This window comes from Dendropsophus ebraccatus, chromosome 15 (genome assembly GCF_027789765.1).
Source record: "Dendropsophus ebraccatus isolate aDenEbr1 chromosome 15, aDenEbr1.pat, whole genome shotgun sequence".
Taxonomy (NCBI): Eukaryota; Metazoa; Chordata; class Amphibia; order Anura; family Hylidae; genus Dendropsophus; species Dendropsophus ebraccatus.
The window spans coordinates 26,868,280-26,886,310 of record NC_091468.1 but is presented as its reverse complement, the minus strand read 5'-3'; the positions used below and the strand labels follow the sequence as shown (position 1 = coordinate 26,886,310).

General features: G+C 45.0%; 1 protein-coding gene and 1 long non-coding RNA gene across 2 annotated transcripts in view; one reads left to right on the top strand and one right to left on the bottom strand.

Moving 5' to 3' along the window:
- Nucleotides 1-1,132, top strand: part of BABAM2 (BRISC and BRCA1 A complex member 2) — a 97,774-nt gene extending 96,642 nt beyond the window's left edge. Inside the window, exon 12 of the mRNA XM_069955275.1 lies at nucleotides 473-1,132. Coding sequence (XP_069811376.1) covers nucleotides 473-536 — 64 coding nt within the window. The 3' untranslated portion in view covers nucleotides 537-1,132. The remainder of the gene's footprint in view (nucleotides 1-472) is intronic.
- Nucleotides 1-18,031, bottom strand: part of LOC138774426 (uncharacterized) — an 88,489-nt gene that overhangs the window by 6,911 nt on the left and 63,547 nt on the right. The window lies entirely within an intron of this gene.

Below are 18,031 nucleotides of genomic sequence, written 5' to 3'. Positions count from 1 at the left end.
TAGAGGACTGCAGACCACCATTCCAACCAGTGAAAAAGTCAGATTAGTTTTAATCCCCACATCCATTACGATGCCCTAATTTCTGTTGACATAGTTTCCCTAAGCAGGGGCAGGGTTTAGCAGTAGGTTTTGCCAAATAACCAGCTCACTTAGAGGAATGGAGATCCCTTTTTAACCAGGTCTAAAGAAATCAGTAGAGCAGATTATTCTTCACTGTGCCCTAATGTTCTGTTGATGCCGTTTCTGTAAGAAGGGGTGGGCTTAGCAACTAGTTTTGGCAATGGCCCTCAGAACCCTCTAGACTATCTGTGGGTGCACCCTGCTCTACAGAAGTTAGTAGAGCAGATCACTCCTCATCCTGTGCTTTCATGACAGTGTTGAAGGTTATGACTTCTCTAGGCCCGGCTGTAGTTCAGCTTAGCACCTCCTGTATTATATTCTGATCAATAACCCTCCATTTGTTTCTTTTCAGGGCTTATTTTAGAAGTTTTGTTCCTCAGTTCCAAGAAGCCGCATTCGCCAATGGAAAGCTGTAACCAATCACATACCAGGAACTGAACTACTCCAGGGGTCTTCAGCCCAAGCCTAAAAACAGTTTTGGAGGGGGATGAAAAAAAAACAACAACCTCCCTATCTATATATTTCTGTTTTTCTGCAATATGAGCCCCCTCCCTGTTGCGTCATCAACAACCCCTGTACCCCGATCCCTTCTGAGACTGCCCACCCCCCTGGACACGGTCCAAGCATTTGGTGGTGGCCGGGGTCCCACAATATAAATCAGTTTTTAGCTGTAATGCTTTGTAAATGTATGAAGTCTCCAGGACATTATTTCTGTTTAATCATTTGCAGGAAATTCCATCAAAATAGAAAAAGAACGACCAAAGCGATGGAACAAGCTACTCAGATGTAGCAGAGCTGAGTGTGTTGTGTTTTGTATCTCTACATTCACACTGGCGCAGCAGGATTGCAGGGCCGGTATTTGGTTTCCAGGAATATCTGTGAGTTACATGATTAAATTTGCTTAAATTTCTGTGGAATTTGTGGCGATGCCCATGCTGCAATCCTGCTAGAAAGAAAAGGAGTCACTGATCATTTTTTTACAGCAATAAAATGTAAACTTTTTGAATTGTAATTTTATTTTTTTGTATTTATTTTATTACAATTGTAGGACAATGACAGCGCAGGCCAAAGCCCCGTACATGCTGGAGTTTATCACAGTCAGGTCAGATGACGTGATCTCTTAAGGCTGTCTTTAGCTAATGGCTGCTGTTTATTGCAGAAACAGCGCCACTCTTGTCTTCAGGTTGCGTCTGGTATTGCAGTTTTATTAAAGTGAATAGAGCTGAGCTGTAAAAAAAAAAAAATAAATAAAGCAGCTATGTTTTTTTTAATCCTGGACAACCCCTTTAGTGTCAGGTTAGTGAGTATCATGTATTCACACATAAAAAAATAACAAAGATCAGTTACCATGCTTGTTGATGGTTTCTAGGTAGTTACATATTTTATACTACACTACAGAGTAATAAATGAAACAAATAATTGAATCCGATGAGGATGTTGGCTGTTCCATGAAGGTCATTGATTGTTAGCGACAGAGCGTTCCTATAACACCCATCCTCCGCTATCTGTCATGTATCAGTTGTACTGTCCTGATGTGTAATTACGCTTTGTAGAAAATAATATACGGTATATACCCATAGTCCCTGCCCTGTCCTCTGACAACATCTCAGCCATTAAACCATATTGACAGTTCCTTTAATTACCGAGGTCATTACCTGCCTGTAATGTAAGATAATGCGGCTTTCACGCCCGGCGACATGCACCATAATGAATCCACTTTAATGTTCTTCTCAGATCTTTCCTGGACTGTTGGAAGGATCCAGATCCCCATCATCCCAACTATATTCCTGACCGACAAAATGTGTAGAGAGACACGTTTTAGAACAGGGTTGAGGAACCTGCGGACCTCCAGCTGTTGCAAAACTGTAATTCCCATCATGCCTGGATAGCTGTGCAGACATGATGGGAGATGTGATCTTGCAGCAGCTGGAGGTCCGCAGGTTCCCTAGATCCCGGTCCTAGTATATAGCAGTTCTACGGCATCTTATGTGTTCCTAGGAAAGCTGGGTACTCACTGTGACCTCCATTACAGCTCCTACCCAGCTTTCCTAGAGTCCTAAATAGCCTTATTATGTTGCTATAAATTCCCATATTACTGAGATTCAAGAGCCTAGCATAGATTAGTACAGAGATATCCCTTTGAGTAAGTTATCACCCAGCTTTTCTAGAACCCTAAAGGTCTTATGTATTGGCAAATCTCTTGACCACATGTAAGTGTAACTTGCCATTCAGTCTAGGAGGTGCCATACAATGATTTTCAGAAATAGGAGAGTCATTTAGCTTTCCTGAGAACCATTAAACATGGAACACAAGGATATCTACATTTGGGAATTGTTGTACTGTCCCTTTAAGAGAATGTATAATATATTATTTAATCTCTATAGGCTCAGCATTCTTTATATATAATCTTTATAAGGATTACAGCTCCAGGTTCTGATAAAAGTTAATATTATATATTAAAATTGCACTTCCTGCCGCCACCACTGGGGGAGCTAAAGAATAACACAGTATGCAGTAAGCTCCTGAGCTCCCCTAGTGGTGGCTGAGGGTAGAGGATTTGGAGTTTTGTACCAGATCCTGGAGTTCTGACCTCTGTTAAGATCATCTATAATCCTGCGGCCCATCAGTCACCATTGTAAATGTCACTCCAGGAGGTCGCGCACCCCTTTACGAGCGCCGCGTGATTTACACAGTAATGCTCGTATTTTGTTTACAGCCTGCAAATAAAACAAGGTGACGTCTCCTGATTTCACTTACTATGAGCCTCCCGAAGCCGCCCCAGTATCCAAATCCTGACTCTCCAGTCTTCTTATTTCTTCCATCTATCCATCTTATCAGGGCTCATCTGCTTTTCTCTTTAAAGGGGTAAATCAGTTGTAGAAAAACATGGCTTCCAAAAACAGCGCCAGTCTTGTCCTTGTTCTTTGGTATTACAACTAGGCTCTTTTAAATGAAACTGAGCTGCAATAATATAGTGAAACTGACGATAAGAATAGCGCTGTTTCTAGAAGAAAGAACCTAAGCTTTCTTATTAAGGATAGCCCCTTTTAATCTTCTAATAATGACAACCAATATGATTTGGTATCTACTAACAGATACAGTGGTTGTCACCTAGCATGATACTTTAACACTTAGCTCAGTGATCATGAATGTACCTATTTCTACTGAGTAATATTCATACTTAAATGAACTTTCCATTTTTTGCCGACAGACTCCCATATTAGGCGGTTATTAACCAACAAGTCACCTAGACGCCCCTAAGTCGTATTCTTTTAGCAAGTGTTTAGTTATAGCTTGCTTTGTGACAACCATGATGGCCACCATTATAGCTGTCATGCAGCTGTAGGGTAATGTTGATACTTAAAGGGTATAGAATGTGCTACAGTTCATCATATACAAGTACACATTAAGATTGTTATAGAGTAATTAAAAAATTAAAGAGTCACCGTTGGGGTTTTTTTCCCCCAGAAATCAATAGTCCAAGTGATTTTAAGAATTTTTGTAATAGGGTTTATTAGGCAAATATGCCATTATCTGCATTCAAAAAGAGGTTCCCCCCTATCCTCTTCTTTCTCATTCACTGCTCATTATCAGGAAATCTCGACTCTTTTACATCAGTCGAGCCCTGTCTGTTCTATGGAGAGGGGAGGAGGGAGATTAGTCACCAGCAGAGAACAAAGGATTGCACAGTGGGAGCTGTGTAAAAGCCTGTATTCAGAAATGGTATTCAGTTCTGACTTCAGAGGAGATAGCCTGGTGATGTAGCTGTAAATGAACTCTTTGTTGTCCTATTTTGGTGCCTCATCTCCCTCCACCCCTCCCTTCTCCATAGAAAACCATAAAGACAGAGAGCTTCAAACTGCTTTTCATGATAAAAATGCATTTTTTCGGCTAATAAACCCAATTACAAAGTTTCTTAAAATCACCTGTACTATTGATATCTGCAAAAAAAAAAAAAAAAATTTAAAACGACAGTGACACTTTAAGCTTGAAATATAGCAGAGCTGTTCTTGTCACCTGGCACAACACATACAGATATTTCAAAATTAAATTTGAGGTATAGCAGAGCTGTGCTGGTCATGTGGCACCATGCATTATCAGTCGTTTCACTCTACACAATCCTGTTGTATTGTTTTAATTCATAGAAAGTTTTACGATGCACAAAACAAAAGCTGCCGCTGCTCATTTACTGTGTTATGTGTCTTTAGTGCTATGAGTAATCCAAAGAGTTAACAAATTCAGCTCTGCTACATCATGTATATTTGCTAAAGCAGATTTACTTCAATAGGATGAATCGTAGGTCAACTGACTAACTTGCCTTAAGCCGTGTGGGTAGAATCAGATGAGAGTACTAGAACATACATTGACATAACCAGCCCACAATGGTTGCGTGACTAGCAAAGTCACATGATCATTCGCCACCGCTTATGGCGCAATCTTCATGTGGCTACCACAATAGTAGAACAAATCCTTAAACACACAGCAAAACATTACATGTCAGCCGTATGTGTTAATAGCACTAAATACAGGCACTTATAAAAAAGATCCATCAACAGCAGCTTGTTAATTGTTGCCTTGAAGCAAAAGGATCCTATTGCTTTATATTTCAGAGTAAAACAAACAAGCGTGAAATGAAGAAGAGAGAAGCAAAGATGCATAGGGCTGTTTACATGTAGCAGAGCTGAAAGTGTCATCTCTGTCTCATTGCATCATCGATGTCACTGTGTTACAGAACGTTGGAGATGATGGGAGTTGTACTGCAAAGTTCCTTGACACCTGAAGGCTGTCAGGACATAATATGAGTTGTAATTATGTAACAGGTTGGGGAACATTGAACTCTGTATTGTGTCACCTCAGATCCTAATCAGATATCCAAAGTGACAAACTCATCTCTGCTACATGTAACAATCTCAGCTCTCTGTATACACACAGACTCTTTCTTTTCCCTGATTTCAGGTCACATTGGGACAATGCGCCCTCCTCATAAATGTCACATCTGTCTCCATTAATGGTGACGCGGGAGTCACTGCACTCAGCGCAGAAGCGGCGCCGGATTTTTGGTTTTCGCATCTCTGGTAATTACGGCTCCATTAGTCTGATGATAATTCTTCCTTGTTGCTGTAGATTTATTAGCGGATGGCAGGATAGTTATGTGCGCCGGTTATGCCTCCTGACATAAATTACATAGAAATGTAGCTGACATTGTCCAATGTAGCAGAGCTGAGTTTGTCTCAATATGATCAACTTCTGTAGCTATGGAAGGTGATTTACTATATGATCCTCCTCCAAGAATTATCACAATGTGCAGATGATGCAGAATAGGGTGCAGTCAGCTCTGCTACATCTGAGGCCCCCTTCACATGTAAAATCTGTCCGGACCCATAGGCTTACATTAGTGACAGACACCCTTCAGGATTTTTCCCAAAGGGTGTCCGTTCCGGAAAAAATTAGAATCAGAATTTTTAGATCCTGTCCTATTTTCATCCGGAATTCTGGAACGGACGCCCCCATAGAAGTCTATGGGAGCGCTGGAATCACAGGCACTTTCCTGATGTACATCAGGAAAGTGACCGGGATTCCAGATTGGTTGAGAGCCGGCACCCCCGCAACCTCAGCACACCTCTCTACCCGCCACCCAGACCTCAGCACAGGGCTGCCCGCTGCCCCCGGACCTCACCACAGGGCTGCCCGCCGCCCGATCACACCGCCTCTGCCCCCCCTCAACCCAGACCTCACCACAGGGCTGCCCGCCGCCCCCCTTACCCCCCCCCCCCCCCCACGGACCTCAACACTAAAATCTGCCCGGCTCCGTGACCTCACCACAGGGCTGTCTGCCGCCCGATTCCCCCCTCCACCCCCTGGCCCTCAGCTTAACGCGGCCCGCCTGGGTGGCCGAGCACCCCAAACCCTGCCCCAATCAACCCCTGCTCTCCCCGGACCTTGCCAGCCCAATCCCCCCCAACCTCCCTCACGAGAAACTGGATGATGTACATGAGGGGGAGTGGGTGGCACGGTACACGAGGAGGAGAGGATGGCACTGTACATGAAGGGGATATGGTGGTATAATACTCTATAGAGGGATCAGGAAATAGTGAAGGCTTTTCCTGATGGTTTCCTGAAGGTAAAAACAAATTACTGTCAAATTACTTTAAAAACAAATTTCTTTTACTCTACTCTTACATGGTGACAACCAACAAGCAAGCTGCTCAGTCCCAAAATGCCAGTGTTCAGTGGAAACCATCTGCTGTTGACGGATCCATCCATCACAAAACTCCACTGCTACTTGGAAAACCTCAACAAACTGCTGTTGATGGATCCATCAATCAAAAATCCATCACAAAAATGAAAAACCTTGACAGGCAGCTGTTGATGGGTCTGTCTTTTTTTAAATTATGCTTCTTCCTTTTTTTTTGTAACTAAACAACTTTATTCATAACTCACAATTTACTGTAATCCAATAGCAGCGTCTCTGTATCGTGCACAGTTCGCCATCAGGCATGTTTCATACATAATAGTTACGTTGGGAAAACTTTTTTTATCCTCCAAACTCAGATCAGAGACAAAGTCCTGTCAATCATCTGAAGAATGTGACAGAGACCATAGTGACTGCGCCGAGCCCGAGATCTGACGCTTGCCGGTTCTATCACCGCCTCCGGCCGCAGGATTGACGGGCGGATTAGGTGAAAGCTGCGCTTCTGAAGAACAAGTTTTTCCAGCGGACTGACAAGTTGTGACAAAGAGACAAAGTAAATCCAACGTTCCAGACACAAAAGACCAAAAGAGGCTTCTCCCTGAAGTGAAGGATTTACAGCTTTAAGTCAAGAAAGAATTTCGAGTGTAGCAGCAGCCTGTGGTCTGTGCACCGAAGGCGGCCATGATGGAGGAGATGACAACCGTGCCTTATATCAGCCTGACCTGTAATAAAGTGTAATCCGCCTATAAGGACAAGATCTGCATCTTAGGGGACCTTACGCGAAAAAATATCAGTAGGCGCACTGGCCTTGATGAAACTTGCAGTTTTTTTGGCTAAAGCAACTTAACTAAAAACTATGGCAGGCTAGGAGTGGAGTACTGCTGTGCAATGTGTTGCGTAAAAACGAAAAATAATTACACATGAATCTGATTAATAAATTAGCTAAAAGAAAAACCTCAGTTGAGAAGTGATACAATTGTATCCAGTGTAGACAATGCTCTGTGAGCTAAATATCTTGGACACTAATACATTGTACATGACTAGTCCTGCTATCTGCTGAAAAGTGATACAGTTTTATCCAGTGTAGGCAATGCTCTGTGAGCTAAACAGCCTGGACCCAAGACTGATACATTGTACATAGCTAGTCCTGCTCTCAGCTGAGAAGTGATACAATTGTATCCAGTGTAGATAATGCTCTGTGAGCTAAATATCCTGGACACTAATACATTGTACATAGCTAGTCCTGCTCTCTGCTGAAAAGTAATACAATTGTATCCAGTGTAGACAATGCTCTGTGAGCTCTGCAGCCTTGTCTCCAGACTGATACATTGTACATAGCTAGTCCTGCTCTCAGCTGAGAAGTGATACAGTTGTTGCCAGTGTAGACAATGCTCTGTGAGTTCTACAGCCTTGTCTCCAGACTGATACATTGAACACAGCTAGTCCTGCTCTCAGCTGAAAGGTGATACAGTCATATCCTGTGTAGACAATGCTCTGTAAGCTAAACAGCCTGGACCTCAGACTTATACATTGTACATAGCTAGTCCTGCTCTCAGCTGAGAAGTGATACAATTGTATCCAGTGTAGACAATGCTCTGTGAGCTGTGCAGGCTTTTCTCCTGACAGATACATTGTATATAGCTAGTCCTGCTCTCAGCTGAGAAGTGATACAGTCGTATCCAGTGTAGACAATGCTCTGTGAGCTACACATTCACCTGTTATCTGTAGGTTTCTAAACCCCATTCAGAGCTGCAATCAGTTTTATAGTATAGTTGGATGCAGGACAGGAGTAGTTCTGTTTTTCATGTATATCTGTGCTCTGTGAGCCTTGTAGTTACAGTCCTGACCTGTCCTCTATCCTCCCCTCTAATAATACTAGATGAAGGCCGCCATTAAGTCTTTGATGTAAAATTACGCAGCCGCATCACAGTTCCCCTCTAATAAATCCTGGTGTAAGAATCAAAGGAACAATTGTGAAACCCCCAAAGGAAAGAGGAAGGAAGATGTCCAGGAGCCGGTCCTGTCAGGGACTTTACTGCACAGCGGCCATATGCAAAACCGACTCATTGTAATCAGCCCAGGGGTGCCAGCTGTATCCATGTGAGATGCTAACAGGTGTAGCGCAGATGAGTATGTCATTCACCTATGGGGCTGCACGGTGTGTGTATTGTGTTACCTGCAGTCCCGTGTAAGAACGTACACCATGGGCTGTCCAATGTCAAAACATGTGGTTGGAAGGGAACTCAATTAATTTATTCTCTTTACTGAATTTTCACCCATCCATAGTGGAGAAATGGAGGGCTATGGCTTCAACTATTCTGAGTAGGATAATTTCCCATGAGGGTGCGTGCACACTACGGAATTCCCACGTATGATCCACGGCGGATTCCGTCGCTTGTACCCGAATGCTGCAGCGCGCATCTCTGTCCGTGCCATAGACACTATTCTCTGCACGGGCGGATTCCGCATTCCACCTAAAGAATTGACATGCCACGTCTTACGGCGGAATGTGGAATCCGCCCGGGCATAGAACAGTGTCTACGGCAAGAGCGGAGATGCGCGCTGCTGCGTGCGGGTACGAACAACGTAATACGCCACGGATCATACGCGGGAATTCCGTAGTGTGCACGGACCCTAATTCAGAGGGTTAGCCCCCCCCCCCCCCACACACACACACACCCACCTAACTGAACCAGGTCTCTGCACTCATAGGGCCAGTTCACACTGAGCAAGATCGTCGGAATTCCCGCCGTGCTCAGTGTGCGGGGGTAAGTGAATGGAGAGGGCGCGCTTGTCCTTTGCCGCCACTCTCCACTCAAAGAACTAACATGTTAGTTCTTTGAGCGGAGAGGAGAGGGTGCGGACGAGCACGCGCCCTCTCAATTCACTTACGGCAGCACACTGCGCACGGTGGGATTCCAACGATCTTGCTCAGTGTGAACTGGCCCTTAGGCTGCATTCACAAGTTCCGTGTTCCGCGCAAAACACGGACGTGGAATGCCTGTAACGGACTTTCCCCTGCCCGGGCAGCATCTGTGATAAGACGCTGGGAGCGGGGGAACTGTACAGATATGCGCCGCGCTGTAATGCACCGCACGGCTGATTCATTACAGCACGGCGCATATGAGTACAGTTCCCCCGCTCCCAGCGTCTTACCATAGATGCTGCCCGGGCAGGGAGAGTCCGTTACAGGCATTCCACGTCCGTGTTTTACGCGGAACACGAAACTTGTGAATGCAGCCTAAGAGGGAGATTCATCAAAGAGGTGTAAAGTAGAATTAACTCAGTTGCCCCTAGCAACTAATCAGGTTCCACTTTTCATCCCTCACAGATTCCTTGGAAAATGAAAGGTGGAATCTGATTGGTTGCTAGGGGCAACTAAGCCAATTCTACTTTACACCAATTTGATAAATCTCCCCCTAAGTATCCAGGGGTGCTGGGATGTGAGTCACATGACAGGCGACATTTCACCCTCTGATGTTTAGGAAGCTGGATAATAGGTGAAGTGTTGGCACAAATATTGGTGTGGCACTGGGTGCCGATCCTGCTCTTACTCATTGTTTCTATTAAAAGTCCCAGAATATTCTTTCCTCTGATATAAAACCTGGTACTTTCCAGCAGACGCCAGACACATCAGGGCGTTATTAATCACAGCAGTTCCCTATTTTATCATGAGCCATCTGTGCTGGATGTGGTGCCTGCATGTGCTGGGGGGGGGGGGGATGTGCCTATAGTGCCAGGAAGCCTTGGCCTGGGTACTAAGACATAGGGCTAAGGCAGGGAACTGTGGGATGCTGTTATATTGATCCATATAACAGCAATATCTGCCTTCTTTATAGTACTGATATGTAGACAAGGGATAGAGAACCTAAAGCTTTGTCCGTCCAGGCATGATGAGAATTGTTCTTTAACAACAGCTGGAGGGCAGTAGGTTCCCCATCCCTGATGTAGATGATGTGTTGCAGTAATATGTAAGTACTGTATGGCAGTCTTATTGGCTGAATAATGGTACCATCTGCACTGTCTATGGTAACATTATCTGACACTAGTGGTATTATTTGTACGCTGTTATGGTAGTGCAGTTATGTGGGGTTTTTTTTGGCTTTATTACGTGTGCACTCTATGGCAGTATTATTTGCCGGTTGTGTGGTACCTATCCTGCTAGTATTATTTGGGCCCTTTGGAGTGGTGTTGTACTACATTATTAAATGCCCTTCATATACTTTGTATGTATTCAAGCAGTATAATGACAGTGTTATAAGAACATTATAGCAGATTATAGCAGTATTAATAACCACATAATGGCAGTATCGTAGCAGTATTATAACCACATTATGGCAGTATTAGAACAATAAATACTGGTAAATACAGAAGTGGCACTCACCGCTTCGGAGAATTATCTTTATTGGGAACGTGGAATACTCAGCATGGAAGGGGGAAGATGGAAAAGGCAAGTAGCGTCACTGATTAACTAACGTTTTCCCAATCAGCCGCGCTTCGTCAGGTTTTGTCCTCAACCTGACGAAGTGTGGCTGATCGCGAAAACGTTCGTTGATCAGTAACCCTACCTGCTTTTTCCATCTCATGCTGAGTGTTCCACATTCCCAATAAAGATGATTTTCGACCGGAAGCGGTGAGTGCCACTTCTGTATTTACCAGTATTTATACCGTACGTCTTTGCTGCGTTTCCTGCTGTGCACCTCCCTGGGTCTAATTTTTGGTTTGTGGCAGCTGCAAGTGATTGGACTGTACCCGTTTGCCTGTGTTAGGCTAGGTTCACACTGCGTTTTCAGCATCCGTTTAATTGATCCGTTTTTGCAAAATACGGATTGCAAAAAACTGATGCATTTGTGTGCATCCGTTTTTGATCCATTGACTTCCATTATTAAAAAAAAAAAACACAATAAAGTACTGTTGACACTACTTTTTTGACCGTTAAAAAAAACGGATCCGTTAAACGGATGCTGAAATCGCAGTGTGAACCCAGCCTTACCCATAGTGCTGGCTACCCATTGCCTCCCTCTCTAGTATTATAACAATATTATAGCAGTATCGTAGCAGTATTATAACCACATTATGGCTTAATCATGGCAGTATAATGTTAATGATATTATACATCAGTATAATATTGATACTGAGCCACTCACAGCTCAGTGCAGTCACCATCTCAGGGTGATCAGAAATGGCGTCCTCCGGTGTCTGTAGGCGACAATGACGGTAAATATTCCTCCTGCCAATCTATAGCTCTGTGTATTACACATCATTATGAATCACAGGACAAGATTTACATGTATGAAATGTCAGCCAGCTCATTCATGCGGCTGCCGTGACCTTTCCTATCGATCACTCGCCCATGCGGGATTATTAATATTAGTAGTGGTGAGAACAGTGACTGCTGCTGCAGCACCTCTTGGGTGACGATATAATAATCTGTCACTATGCAGACAATTGGTGAACAGTCTTGACTCTGAATACAAACTAAGGTGCAGCATCACATATCTCTTATCACTGCTATTTGGCAAGGTATGTGATTTCTCCCTAGAAGCATACAATCACAATATATATCTATAGCAGCTACACACCAAGCAGGAGGAACCTTGAGCAGTTATTACATCAACAGCCTCTAATTTCACTGGGTACATTATCTATCTTGTTCTGATGAGTTACATTATACTCCAGAGCTGCACTCACTGTTCTGCTGGTGGGGTCACTATGTACATACATTACATTACTTATCCTGCACTGATCCTGAGTTACATCCTGTATTATACTCCAGAGCTGCGCTCACTATTCTGTTGGTAGTGTCACTGTGTACATACATTACTTTACTTATGCTGCACTGATCCTGAGTTACATCCTGTATTATACTCCAGAGCTGCACTCACTATTCACCATAATTATTTTTATTCGTAGATAATGCAGCTCAGCAGAAGACACTGGGGTAACCTGTATACCCCACTCCATTAAAGTCTTCTTTTGTGTTTCCAGAGGGTCCGTCAACAGCAGTTTGATGATAGTTGTCTTTGTATATGTAAAATAAGTTATTACAGCAAACAGTACAGTGAATATGTATGAGGCGGGTTCCCTGGGGGCAGAACACTCTGTGATCACAGGTTTTGTAGGCTGTTTGGCTTCCTGCCTGTGTTCTCCTCAGATCCTCTTCCTCTATGCCGTGTGCTTGACGGTGTTTTGCTCCCAGGAAGGAACGAGCCAACAAGGGGCCCCCGGGGCTCTGGGCTCAGGATAAGAAGATGTAGGGACAGGCCCACAGACAAGAACTGGATGTCTTCCTCCCTTTTTCTATTTGTCTGACAACACCCTGAGATGATCAAGTTACAGCGTTACTGGAGATCAAGCTGATTCCTCTATGTTGAGCTTATTGCCTCGGCTGTGACATAGTGCTGAGGCCATGGCTAAGACGTGAGATCAGTCAAGACTATAACCGTATACAAAATGGAAGGGCTGACAACTTCAGGACACTGATGGGGCTGACAACATCCAGGTGCCTGTTCAGAGCACTGCACAAGAATCGGCAGAGTGCACTGTGCTGTGGGTTGATTTGCACAGAACACTACTATAGATGGCATGTGGGGGAGAAAGGGTTACTGATGCACTGAGTCTGCAAGGGGCTATGTGTGCAAAAAGGAAAGAAACAGCAGCAGCAATGGCAGGGTTACCCTGAGCACTGAGCTGCTGCTTCTGAGACGCTAAAGTGTTGAAAGGGAAGATTACACTGCAACACTATGGACTTACAGCAGTAAATACACTGCTATTTACACAATGGACAGCTGCCCTGAGCTTTCTGGGTGGTCAGAGATGAGAGGGAAGCCTTGATTTACCTTTGTGGATCATATGCAGCAGGCAGACTGGCTCAGCTTGCAGATAAACAGCTCAGGCTTTCTTTCCCTCTCTTGCACACAGCACATGCTCAGCTCTGTCCTCTTGATGTAATCTGTCCTGCTCTGCTTGTCACTAGAGACAGAAATCCCCTGATAACAGGCAGTGGAGAGTAGATTGCAGAGATTGGTGACACATAATGGTCAAGGGATGCTTTTCACTTTTGGTAAATGGGATGAAGTATGTTGAAGATCGCATGGAAGTTATCGACCATTTAAAGGTGTTTTCCAAGAAAAAAATAACTTGTTCCGAATCCACAGGACAGGGGACAAGTAAGAGATAGCGGGGGATCCGACCTCCGTACCCCCCAGCGATCTCTGAACCCCCCCACGCCTATCTTCTCCATTCATTCTCATTAGAGGAATCCAGGAGAGAAGCGAGTGCTGTACTCGGCTCTCTCCGATTGCTCCATAGGAATGAACAGAGCTGCAGGTCTCATGCCGTTCCCACAGCTCTATTTCAAAACAAAGGAGCCGGGGGGCAGTACAAAGATTGCCGGCGGGTATGGAGGTCGGATCCCCTGCAATCTCTTACTTGTCCCCTATCCTGTTATTTTTTATTGGAATACCCCTTTAACTAACAACCACCACGGGGGCAAAGGAAGGGGCCAAGAACTAATGACACACCAGAGAGTACACTGACAGCTGACGAGTGGTATCAAACAATCAAAGGAAGGGGGCGGGGCTGACTACGTATACCTCCTTTTTTTTTATCAATTAATATGTATGTCCAGGGAAATGTATTATTCTTCCCGGATACAGAGGATCGCGGATATACACGGGGGTCAGTCTGGTCTGAGCCCCCAGTGGGGCTTGGCTACTCTCCTGCTTATATCTTGGCGTCCTGTCCTCACTTCCTCTGTCACAATCCTTGACACTTTACGGTTAAGACCTTATGTAAGACCCATAGTAACAGCAAAACATAATGGGAAATAACAGCGTCCCCATTATCACCCTGCAGCCTCCGCGCTGTCACACTGATGGTGACGTCTGTGCAGCTGCTACGAGCACCGGAATTATCACCATAGCCTGATGTAGCAGAGCAGAGTTTGTCAAGGCTGCAATGATATTTGAGTGTAGTAACCCCCTGAGGCACTAGATTGGTGACCTATGGTGACCCAACCTATGACTAGGTTACATTAGATATACAGGCCAGCTGGACATGATGGGAGGTAAAGTTTTGTTGTAAGCTGTGGGGATGATGGGAGTTGAAGTTTTGGTGTACGCTGTCAGGATGATGGGAGTTGAAGTTTTGGTGTACGCTGTCGGGATGATGGGAGTTGAAGTTTTGGTGTAAGCTGTGGGGATGATGGGAGTTGAAGTTTTGGTGTAAGCTGTGGGGATGATGGGAGTTGAAGTTTTGGTGTACGCTGTCAGGATGATGGGAGTTGAAGTTTTGGTGTAAGCTGTGGGGATGATGGGAGTTGAAGTTTTGGTGTACGCTGTCGGGATGATGGGAGTTGAAGTTTTGGTGTAAGCTGTGGGGATGATGGGAGTTGAAGTTTTGGTGTACGCTGTCGGGATGATGGGAGTTGAAGTTTTGGTGTAAGCTGTCGGGATGATGGGAGTTGAAGTTTTGGTGTGGGCTGTCAGGATGATGGGATTGAAGTTTTGCAACTGTTAAGGCGCCACACATCAGGGGATGATGGGTGTTGTAGTTAACAATGGACAGAAAGCCACAGGTTGGAGAACACTGCAGTAGTCACAATGAGAGTGTAGTGTTGCAACACTAGACCTGTGGGCCAGGATCTTACCATATTACGCTCCTCTGAGGCCGGCTTTGTCACCATATTAATTCATCTCTATGGAATTGCTGATATTTCCGCAACAAATATGCTGCATGTGAATTCGCCTTACACTTAATTTTACAGGAAATTTCTAGCAATGACCCAGAGCGGTGCCCAGTACACCGGCCTGGCCGGTAATTATAGTCAGCTTATATAATAGTCACCTGACAGGTCTGGCCCAGCTATAATGGGGTCACCGCCATAATTATTGGGTTTATCTCATCATCTATAATAACAATAACAGATCATCTTCCAGGTCATAAACTTCTCGCTGACCTAGATTTTGGGCCGTATAATAATAATATGATATATGGAGAGGCCAGGATATTATAAAGCTTATAATGTACAGGACCAAACCCCACTGAAAAGCTGCACATTCAGGGGGAGTGGATGAGAGCACACTGTGTTGCAGCATACTGATTATGTATATAGCGCTATATACTTGCACCAGTGTTGTTGACGATCAGTATTATACCAGTCTGGGACGTTTTTGCACCTTGGCACACACTAAGCAGTATACATGTCTGGGCAGCTCAGGATCACTGTAGTGTAATAGTCTATAATATAACATTTAGTGATAACCCGTCCTAGGGAATATGTACTCTGATGCTTGTGCACTGCAGAGGCGGGGGCTAGAGCATTGGGGGTGCAGTGCCTCCAGTGTCCGCTCTGCAGTGCATGCAGCCTCTGTTATTGCAGAAGTTGTGGTCTTCACTGATGCAGGGTTACCGTGTGGGGCTTGGACTGTTACAGTGTTTGTGGTCCCCAGATTGCAGTGCATTTGGCCACAGTTGTGATACTTGTGATCTGAAGGCTGCAGTGCGTGGGGTCCTCATGTTGCAGTGCTTGGGGGTCTTCGTGTTGCAGTGCTTGGGGGTCTTCATGTTGCAGGGTTTGGGGTCCTCATGTTGCAGTGCTTGGGGTCTTCATGTTGCAGTGCTTGAGGGGGTCCTCATGTTGCAGTGCTTGGGGTTTTCATGTTGCAGGGTTTGCAGTTCTTAAGGTTCTCATGTTGCAGGGTTTGGAGTCCTCATGTTGAAGGGTTTGGAGTCCTCATGTTGCAGGGCTTGGGGTTCTCATGTTTCTGGGTTTGGAGTCCTCATGTTGCAGTGCTTGGGGTTCTCATGTTGCAGGGTTTGGAGTCCTCATGTTGCAGTGCTTGGGGTTCTCATGTTGCAGGGTTTGGAGTCCTCATGTTGCAGTGCTTGGGGTTCTCATGTTGCAGGGTTTGGGGTTCTCATGTTTCAGGGTTTGGAGTCCTCATGTTGCAGTGCTTGGGGTTCTCATGTTGCAGGGTTTGGAGTCCTCATGTTGCAGGGCTTGGGGTTCTCATGTTTCTGGGCTTGGGGTTCTCATGTTTCAGGGTTTGGAGTCCTCATGTTGCAGTGCATGGGGTTCTCATGTTGCAGGGTTTGGAGTCCTCATGTTGCAGTGCATGGGGTTCTCATGTTGCAGGGTTTGGAGTCCTCATGTTGCAGGGCTTGCCCTCCTCATGTTGCCAGTGTAGTGTTAGTACATTGCTCCCTTTTAGGTTCAGCACTGCATTGAACCCCCTTCCCCGTAGACCCTGCATGTGGCAGGTGCATTGTGTTTACATCAGATGGGGGAGCCGCAGGTGCAGAACTGACAGGAAACAACACAATACAAGGAAACAGCAACAAAAGACAAACTGGACGCCTGCAGTGAATAAACATGTATGTAGCGATGGGATGACTGGTCGCGCCAAACCTGACACAATCATGGCAAGATTTATAGTATCAATGCCGCTGATCCAGATAACATGCGGAAGTGACGGCATCACATACTGATCTCCGATCTCTGTGGTGTCCTTTAACTGTGTGGCCCTAGGCAGATGCCTCACTTGCCTGTTCTAAGGGTACACACATAGTGGTCAGGCTCCTGCGCTCACTTTTGCTGCCCTGCTGGGAAGTGAAGTGTTTTTCTGACAGGGAGAGGAGCTTTCAGCCTTCTTTATACCATATCTATCTATACTTCTACGCACCATAATTGCCATTCTGGGGACCCTGAAGAGTTAATGCTATATATATATATATATATATATATATATATATATATATATATATATATATATATATATATATATATATATATATATATATCAGTGTACATGGTGATCCAGCAGAGCTGTGATGAGTGCGCACGTGTTTGTTATAAGCCACCTACATGAGCGCCCCACACACACTGCTTCATCATCCAGAATACATGGAAATGAACAAAGCTGCTAAACTGGAACCCGGTGCAGAAATCCGATAAACATCAGATAACGTCAGCGCGCCAAATGTATCCGCTGTATCCAGGGCCTGTGTCATATCAAGCCTGATGATGGGAATGGCACAACAGGGTACATGGGGTGTTAGCTGTGACGCCACTTCTATGGTGGTTGGTAGTGCAGTACAGCCCTGCCAGTGATGGTAATGTTGTGACGCCAGTGCTAGTTCAGCACACAGGTTGGGTGGTATACCTACTTTTATGTTAGGGTTGGCTGTACTGTTCCCCAATGGTCGGTGACCTGCCGGGCTGGAATGGGTCCCTTGGGCTCTTGTCACAGTGGTCCAGAGTGGAGAGATGGCCCACCCGGACTGTCGGTACCGCCACCCACAGAAAGGGGAAAATGATCCAAGGAGAATATAGCCGATAGGTGTAGGTGCTAGTGCAATCATGACTGAGTCCCAGTAAAATAAATATAATGGCTTTACTAACAGTCTCTTAGGATACAGGATATCTTGGCAATAGATAACTTCTTTAGTACAGACTTGTGTTCACGGAATCTGTGCTGGGAGATACTTTAAGTGCTGAGGTAGAGTAGCAATGTTTGTGTAGCTTAGTGTTGAGCAGTGAAGAGAAGAGGAGAGGAGTTTGTCATGAGAATCCCAACCCAGGGAAACTTGAGAGAGAGAGATAATTGAGAGAAGAATACTTGTGTCCATGTTTCACTCAACCACCTTCTGCCCTGCAGTGTCGGGGTACCCGTCCTATCAGGGTGAGTGTCGATATTATCCGGTGTCACCTGCGCT